General features: G+C 35.8%; 1 protein-coding gene across 1 annotated transcript; it reads right to left on the minus strand.

Annotated features, from left to right (window-relative positions):
- Positions 1–17: 17 nt before the first annotated feature.
- Positions 18–9,175, minus strand: LOC113505413 (meckelin-like). Its single transcript, XM_026888089.1, has 11 exons — positions 8,989–9,175; positions 8,377–8,502; positions 8,110–8,197; positions 7,745–7,866; positions 7,154–7,377; positions 6,765–6,842; positions 6,659–6,693; positions 6,414–6,478; positions 5,745–5,893; positions 5,388–5,499; positions 18–2,092 (listed from the first exon to the last, which is right to left on the minus strand). The coding sequence occupies exons 1-11, from the start codon at positions 9,079–9,081 to the stop codon at positions 2,021–2,023; spliced, it is 1,164 nt and encodes a 387-aa protein (XP_026743890.1). The 5' UTR covers positions 9,082–9,175; the 3' UTR covers positions 18–2,020.
- Between the last annotated feature and the right edge of the window lie 277 nt (positions 9,176–9,452).

The following is a 9,452-nucleotide window of genomic DNA, read 5'->3' on the forward strand; positions in this document are numbered from 1 at the left end:
TACCTTTTTTTCATTTTATATTGGAATTGATTGGAATGTTTTCCATATTAAGCTAGTACATATTTTTTTTCTTTTTTTGCCATAATACAGGATGCCCTTAACTTCCTAGGTTTATGTTTTAGAAAAGTAGATAGATAATTATGTTAGTTGTATTGTGTTCATAATAATATAGTTTACTGAATTAGATTTCGACTAAACTAACTTCAGTACTTTATTTGGAGAACATTCCAATACCAAATAAAACGAACACCGTGTGACAAGTCTGTTTATTACCAAAACATGTTGTATAAGTACAAAGATTATTAAAACACAATGGCAATAAATGAGTAAGTTCCGTAAATGAATTTTAATTTATGACACGGGAACCTTACTGAATGGGTATGTCGATAATATACGCGGTATTATCTGAATACTTCATCTGGCCGTACAAAATAACATTCTCAAAGACAATCATAAGTTATTAAAAATATAGGTCCTCCTGTATTCACTTGATTCGACGATCATGATTTTGTGTAGCGAGGCCACTTATCGGTAATTTCTATAGTCCTTTATCGCATGTCTAAGTTTCCTTTCCAACTCTCTTTTATCATGTTCGCTTAACTTATCAATATTGTTTACAATGACATCATTCAAGAGTTTTCTGGTCTCATCTCGTATGGTAAGTTTCAAGCTACTGGCGTACTCTTTTAAGTCTTGTATGTAATCATCAAACTGCTGATTTTGTTGCATTGTAAATACCTCATTCATGGCTTCCAGGAATTCTTGTATAACCTCTGACCTTTTATCATATTCTTCTTGGTACGAGGCAATTAACTCAAGCGCCTCGTCACGATCCATTTTTATTACAGATTTAAACTTATTTGCTAACTTTTCTGTATACGTAAATTCCATTTTTCTCAGTTCTTTCTCTACTATTCTCAAGTATTTAATGAGATCTTTGGGGAAAAAAGCAGTAGACAACATAAATAGATAGTTTCTTACGAACCTTTCAAAAATACCTTCACTGTCTACATCGGACCTTGCGACAGAACCGTATTCTGACAGAAACGGATTACCGGGTTGATTGTCCGTCAGTCCTCTAATACTCACGGGAGTGCCACACCGTAGAGAAAACGTAAAAAATAACAATATGTATGTGGTAATCATATTTTCAATAGGTAATACTTTTTACTCGAATACTGATAAAAACTTTAACGGACGATTAAGTTCAACGTTCAATTCCACGGTCTACGGGTTGTGAAATTAAAAGCAGATAAATTAAGTCTTTCTTCCCAAAACTCTAGTACGGCCGTTTTGAAATGCAACTCGATATCATATTTGACTCTATAGCGTTGTTTGTGATATGTTCCAAACACCACAATTTCGAACACGTCTCTTGTTTTCTGTCCTATGTGTTCAGTCTTACCCATTCCGTATCTTTTGAGTTCGTAGACATAGTCGTCCATTTTTATGACATGATTCATTTTGTATATAGAATTCATAGCTCTAAAATATTTATTTTTATACGGCCTACCATCAGATATGAACTTCAAAAACTTAAGCACTTTTCTTTTCAGCGTGTTTTTATTTAAATTTTTGTATTTTATCAACTTTCTTCGGAATCTGCTTATCCATTTTTTTTGTAGATAATCTGTTCCCAAGCCTTCGAGGCAATTGCTCAGTATTTTAAAATAAGGACCAATTTTTTCTTTTTTAAATTTTGGTGATAAAATTGCGTTACTGATATCTGAGAGAAAATCAAAGAAAGCCCCTTGAGGTAATGGAACCTCTTTTCTAGAGGTAGCATTAGGTATACTTGTAAATTTTTCGAAATCTGCCTCACCTAAAGGCTTAGGCGGAATGTCTCTGAATGGGTTCAAAGCTTCTCCATCTCCAGCAGAAGTCTCATAATCATAGACAGTTTGATGTGAAACTAAAATCTCACTGAAAATAGAGATAAAAATATACACGATATGTTGCCGCATTTTAAAACGACCAAGTGACAACTGCGTTGCGACTCTTGCTGCCACACTCGGCAATACTATTTTAGTTCAGTTTCCGTTTTTTCTACTTGATTTCGGTTTCCGAACCATCTTCGGAGTTGCATCGCTACCTGAGAACAAATAAGAATCTATATATATAAAAATGAAATGCTGTTCGTTAGTCTCACTAAAACTCGAAAACGGCTGAACCGATTTGGCTTTTTTTAGTCTTGAAGTATTCGTAGAAGTCCAGGGAAGGTTTAAACGGTGAGAAAATTCGAAAAAAATGCGGAAAAGGCGAAAAAATAACAAATTTAATTTACTAAGGTAAAGGCACCATATTTCGATATTGTAAAAAAAAACGGTCTTATCAAAGCAAGGTCTTATTTAATTAATAATTTAGCTGTTTTTTTAATAATTTATGTACACACACAAATAGTCTTACAATTAATGATGGCTTTAGTATGTGTAGGTTTTTTAATAATCGCTCAGTTTAAGGCTAGCAGCTACTTGAATGCATGTTTCATACTAAACTTGCTAAATAGTGTTTAAGATGATAGTTTTATATTGTGTGAGTTTTTGTTTAGTTCAAAATATTATGAGGTTTATATTTTTTATCGAAAACACTAAACTCTTGAGTATTTCTTCACGAATTGAGGAGAAAATTCAGTTTTTAAATACCGAGCCTTTTAAATACTAAGATTGATTTAATATCCAAAGACAATAAAGATTTTTTACACTCAGAATTAGGAACAAAATGCATTGGAATTTTTTTTTTTTAAATCGGAATAAGGTGCCTCAGACTTCTTTACATTTTACACTATTTAACATTTTTTATCTTTTATACAGTCAATCTGTGAGTATATTTCAAAATTAAGATAAATAACACTTCTAATAAAAATTGCCAATTCTACTGATAATGTTCTTTTAATTTATAATGAAAGCACCGCGGAATTAGGTGCCTTTACCTTACTTTCCTGTCAAACATTTGACATATTTTGATGTCTGTCATAGTTTGAAAAGTAAATTGAAAGAAATCTTTATTGTTTTATATATTGTCATAAAACCTACGTAGTAGCCAGCGGACCAGTCACTTACATTTTACTTGATCAGGTAACTTCGCAACAAAACTATAACCATGACTAAAAAAAGGTAAATCTTTCCCAACGTTTCAAAGGAGCTAAAATATGGAGGATCATAAGGTCTCAAGAATCTATCGAAGAGCGTCAGGAGAGAGTTGGTGCTGTTCGGGAACATCAGGCTGCAACTCGCTCCATAGCGTTAATTGCGTTTGATATCTCAGCGTATCTATGCATCTGCTTCTAGATCTCTAGAGGCAAGGGCAGAACATGATGCGCGACAGTCCACTGATCGTGAACGTCACGCATTGTATCGCGAGTCGGAGACGTTTACTAAGAGAAAATTATGCTTGAGTTCTCAGCGAATTTGCATATCTACTAATAAGTCTTTTGAAACAAGTGATGAACGTGATGGTCAACAGTTTGACCGAGATAAACATAAATTATACCGAACACTCACACACTAAAATATTCATAATCAATTAGAAAGTCAGAAAGAAAGAATAACTGGAGAACGGCATTAAGAGACAGAAAAAGAGCGCAACGAACATTTGAATTCTGATCGCCTTCGACATTCTTTGAACAATGTCGAAATCATCTGGCATAACGTATCGGATGTGTCTCAAAATGTTGCCGCAAGGCATGGTGGCCTTTCTTAGGTTGATAAGGAACGGAGTGCATTTTCCTATACTCCTTTGATTGACTGCGCTACAGATTCCGACATCAGATATGGTTCGGTATATATTATAAAGGTGTTAAATGGCAAAAAGAAACAAACGGTTCACAGTTGGGAAAGTACGTATTGAAATATTAAAAATCCTTCAGAAATATTAAGACTGCTAAGCGGTGACCATTCACATTCCATTTTTTGGTGCAACAGATTTAAGAAGGCCGATTTATGCTGACATTGAATGTGCAAGCCCAAGTTTACCACCTTATTGGTCATGATTGCCTAAAAATTAACCAAAGGTTTTACAAATATATTTCGTATCGAATTATCATGACCAAAAACAGCACGAGAAAATGACCCACCGGCTCATATTTCTGACCGGCAGAAGCACGCGATCGGTGAGCAAAGGATTGAAACACTACCATCATCTTGAGGACTTGCTGCCACGTCCCCCACGCTATTAGACGACTTTGTTTGGGTATATACAGTGTGTATGAAAAACCCTGTCCAATCTTTGAAGAAAAGTGACTTGCCAGAGGTGAAAAAAAATAACATGACTTTCTATTAGTAAAAGAATTTTCGAAATCGGTTCAGCATATGTTGAGATTATCCCCCCAATGTCACAGACTCACAAATTTTACCTCTTTATGATATTATTTAAAAAAAATCCTTAAGTTTAATTTTTTCCTATATGCACGCACATAACCTACACATACCTACTTATATTATAAAGCTGAAGAGTTTGTCACGCTTGAACGCCCTAATCTCAGAAACTACTGAGCGGTATGAAAAAATATTTCAGTGTTAGTCCATTAACTCAGGAAGGCAATAGGATATATATCTACTATCAATCTATGATTAATAGGAGTAGATCAGTAATGAAATATGTTACAACTAAGGGCAGAAACGCAAAAAACTAATCCGATTTAAAAAAAATCCTACGTTATATTTTCTAACCACGCGGACGAAGTCGCGGGTAACAGCTAGTCACAAATAAATATGGATGGATGGAAGAAGCCATGAAATAATGTGTACAATACCAACTTACCTTAAATATTAGAAAAATAAGTCAAAGTTATTTTTGGTATTAACTTGTTTACGGGGTTAACTTATTGAAATCTTATATTGACTTATAGGATTGCTTTCATATCTCTATTTATACTGGAGTATTTGGAATCTTATACAGAAACCATTCTATGTTGAACTCCCCTAAGATAAATTACTTTTCTCGCAATAAAAGATCTCTGAAGTTTTGACTTTGTTTATGAAGACTCGTCTTTGATGAAAAATACGTATTTACTCGTAGGTGTATTTGGAGATATTAATTAGAAATTAATCAGACATACCCAGGTGGACTTGTTAATTCAATTTGTGAATTGGATTTCAGTATCTTGGATCGAATTTCAATGGCCAGAACGAAGCCTTTCCATTTCCCACAGAAGATTTCATGGACTTTCCCCAGCTATGAAGTCGAGTGCCGAAATCTACTTCAAGCTTGAAAAAGCAAAAACTAAGGCAAAATACTAGCCACCAAGAAAAAAACGAATTCAGTTACAACAGGAACGCTGACTGACAGATTAGATCCAATAAAAAGTACCAAACGGCATTTGGGGGTCTACTCACTAAGCTTCTATATTGACAGATAGGGTTTATTCAATGAGATAAAAACGTTCTCACCTGCCACACAATAAGAGTGACTAATGCAGCCAAAAGGGCGTCATCTGTCGCTACCAAGACACAACTGAACAGCATAGCATCAAACGTTGACAAACTCCATTCTTCTCCCCACCTTGGAAAAATACACGTGGTTCTAGTAGAGATTGTATGAAATAGAAGGAAGTCAGTCCTTTGGGCTACCAGAATTCCTCTTCTGGCAAAAAAAGGGAACAAAGGTTGAGTTCTCTTTTGTAATCCTTTGTAAGTTATCATTAAAAGGTTATGGCCAAATGTGTTTTTGGAAAGTATCATTCACAAAACAGGTTTTCAATACCAAAGATAGTTTTGGCTTCAGAAGAAATACTCTCATATTCTTACCAAGTAACAGCGAAACAGGAAGAGGTGTTATCATCGGGGTCATATAGCAATGTGCTGGTGTTGCCAGCTTCCCGTGTCGTCAGTTCCACGTTCAGAAGGCGTTCCAGAACGGTACGCTCACTGGCAACCCAGCTAAGACCGTCTAGAGCCTAAAATTCAGTGTATTTGTTTACAAAACAAATTATTTAGAACAAGTTTTATAAATATTGCTCAAGTATTTTAAAATTTATTGTTATTGCACACAGTCACTCTTGGGATCTTTTCTTCTTATCGTGCCTTCTGTGCTTGTAGCATTGTAATTGCGTTCGTAATCTGCTGATTAATTTATTTTTTACTAGCTGTTTCTCTGAGTTTCGTAACTGGAAAGACCAATTTATTAAATTTTACCGATGTTTGTATGGATGTAATACCAAAATATAGGGGTAATTTATGGGAAAACTTTGAAACTAACGAAATTTAAATTACCTAATCATTCTAAAATATGCATTTCAAAAATACAAAATCCCTATATTTGTTTAATAAAAAGTTTAATATCATACAAAATCACGAGTAGGTATACGAGTAATTCTATTCACAAAAACTGTACCCAAACATGAATATTATATAGGCTAATATTAGCGCCAGTTGTTCTCCCACAAACAAAAGTGCTACTACAAATAGAAAACGTACCCTTTCGAAGAACGCTGCCAAGAACCGAGATAATAAAGCTTGACGAGTATCGGTTTCACCTAAACCTAAAAAAAGACATCGTTAGCGTAGTTCTTTACGTTTATTAAGTTACTAAATAATGGGAAAGACCATCTTATAGGTAAAAAACTTTTCAATACTGGATCCAATAACAGTTGTCATGCGATTTCAATTTACTTTCTTAAAATGTAGTAATGTGTGGTTATGTATTTTAAAACGTTTGTTACCTGGTATGGAGAGAGATAATTGTTTGTACACGACCCTGAAATGACAATCGTTGTTAGTGCAAGAATCCTTTTTTTTTATTAAATACGACATAATGAAGAAGTATACCTTAGTTGCGGAGCACACACCACCCGGCACGTCGCTAGAGGACCAGCCATTGATCTTAAATCCTTGGAATCATCATTCCTGACAAAAATAAACAATACAAATTTGAAACTTAAAAAATATGCGACATTTTTCAAGCATGGACTGTTAGTGATAAACATTTCGATAAATTATATTACTATACGAAAATTGATACTGAAATAAAGGAAGAACAATTAAAAAGGTAATAAAAATATCCAGCCTATTTCGATACCAAAAGATACCTAGTAGACATAATTATATCAGCCACTCATCGAATTTGGCAGACGGTACCTTCTATAGGATATGGGCCTCTGCCATTCTCAAAATTTCTGCTATTAATTTTAAGATTGTTAACAAGCCTTCAAACCTACCTTCCATGCACGTAATGTGCATAGCAATCTTCCTCAAACACTAATAAAGAAAAGCCAACATTAGCACAAATCTTCGGCAAGTCATCTGTAGGTGGACCTCGAACTCGGTTAACCACCCATCGTGTTAGCAGCAGCGTGCAGTACGCCGTCCACCAGGCGATCGTGGCTAGCGCCCAATTGTAGCCTTGGCTTTGAGGCAGGTAGGATTGCCAAGGCGACATAATCTGATTGGAAAAATAAAATATTGTTTCAAAATGTCTGCACCATGCCAAACTGAGCTCTCGGCTTGTTCGGTCAAGCATTTTGTATCCACAAATGCTTGTCCTGATTCTGGGTGTCTTTGTGCATGTAACATACATGTTTGTTAAGCCCCGAGCTGTGAAATGTATCTACCCAAAACCATTTTCACAGAAAATCGGATTTTCTTTCATAAATCCAATATCGACTATTGTATTGACTAACTCTGCCCAAACAATCGTTTAAAAAAGTTTGCACCCTTCTTGCCCCCACCAAGTCGAGCAAAAAGCGTCACAGCCGTATCATCCTTTTCTCGAAGCAATTCAGACCATTTTCGACCCCCTTCATACTTACATGTAAAATAAGCAGGGCTAGAGTGGCGGTGAACCCCAGCGGCACTCTTCGCATGGTCTGCATGGAGCTCCACTCCCGCGCCAGCGAGGTGGCTCGCCACTTGTTGGACCTCTCATAAGACCCTACCGAAATGTAATATTGTCTGGTTTCATATGTAAAGGAATATACTTACTGCAAGTTGCCAGTGAAGCTTTGTGTCAAATATCACGCTTGCCAAAATGCAAACCCATCACAACAATGTACGGATTATTTGCATATATATTTCACTCGAACAGTGTCAAATTTATGTAGGTGCTTTAGCTATCAGGCTTCAAGAATAAATATATATGTATAATTCGTTTGCAAGTCATAAGTTAAAAATATACCTTTAAATGGAGCATTATATTCAGACCAGTCCAAAAAGAATATATCGCACCGACATTGATTGAAGTTGATCCAAGCAATTTTCAGCACCTGTAGTAATGCATCTTTCGTAAGCTGCTTATAAAAATATTTAATATAATATTGTGTATTTTTGTACGAAAGTCTTTAAATCATTCTATGATCAATTTTGATTTTATAAGTCCACATTTATTATTTATACTCTACACTTATTGAGATCAATTTTCCCAAATCAAAGTCCTGAGCAGTACCTTTAATGAAACCGCTGAATAAATGAAAGCTTTGATGATCCGTTCTTCTCTGAGAGACAAAGGTAGTGTCAATCCGAGTGTCCCAGCTTCCGCCGCCAAAGCGTGGAGAGTGGAGAACCACGCGGCCTGGAACAATCCAATGTTTAATAAAGTGTCAGACGGCTTCAGACAGGCTGGTAACGTGTGAGAAACTTTGCACGGTAAATAAACTATTCAACAACTAGCTCTTATAGCGTGTTATCACAGTTGGTTTGGAAAAAGTTTTCATTGAACATCGTAGATGTCAGATGTAGATAGTTATGACGGAAAAAAATCCAAGAGATTGTCTGTCTGATTGTGGCATTATAGCTCCCGAACTCAACTCAACTTATACTCCCGGATGGAGTAATTTTGATTCAGTTTGTTTGCATTAAGGATGAATTAGGAGTCGGTGTTTTCTTTTGCCTATTTGTACAGAGACCTCATTGTCGCGACTCCCACTCACTTTTGACAGATATTTTGAAAAAAAAACTTACCTTAGCTGCCCTTGCTCTCTTTTGTCAACTATATGCAGACTGGGTATATTCATGAAGTGAATTTGCTATCACCAAGTTGAACGACGTAAATACTTACAAAATACAAGGTATCAGCTATGGCCCCAGCAACTAATGGTACTACAGCAATGTACAGCCCGCCTCTACGGACCACTCCCCGCCATTGTACCATAGCGTACAGCGTTAGAATGGAACCGAGAACACCTCCCCAGATCTGTAAGAAACACTGAGATAGCAGCTGCTGTAAATAAATGCAAAGTAAAGATTTTTTAGACTAAGGCTTTGTGATGTAGATGTCACTGTGAAATTGAAGTTTTATCAGTTTTTAAGGCAGATGAGAGGAGCCTCGAAAATTCTAGAAGCCTTTCACCAGCCTCTCAAGTCATATTGTTGTCGTTGTAATCGCGAAACTCTGCTCTACGCTATGTAGTGCTCTGTCTGGCATTGGCACTAGATAGTAAGGTTCTAAAATGGACGAAAAAGTTGGTAAGCAGCGAATTTAAAACATTTTCTAAAGAACGAAACTCGTTTACTTAATTTACT

Source organism: Trichoplusia ni, chromosome 2 (genome assembly GCF_003590095.1).
Source record: "Trichoplusia ni isolate ovarian cell line Hi5 chromosome 2, tn1, whole genome shotgun sequence".
NCBI lineage: Eukaryota > Metazoa > Arthropoda > Insecta > Lepidoptera > Noctuidae > Trichoplusia > Trichoplusia ni.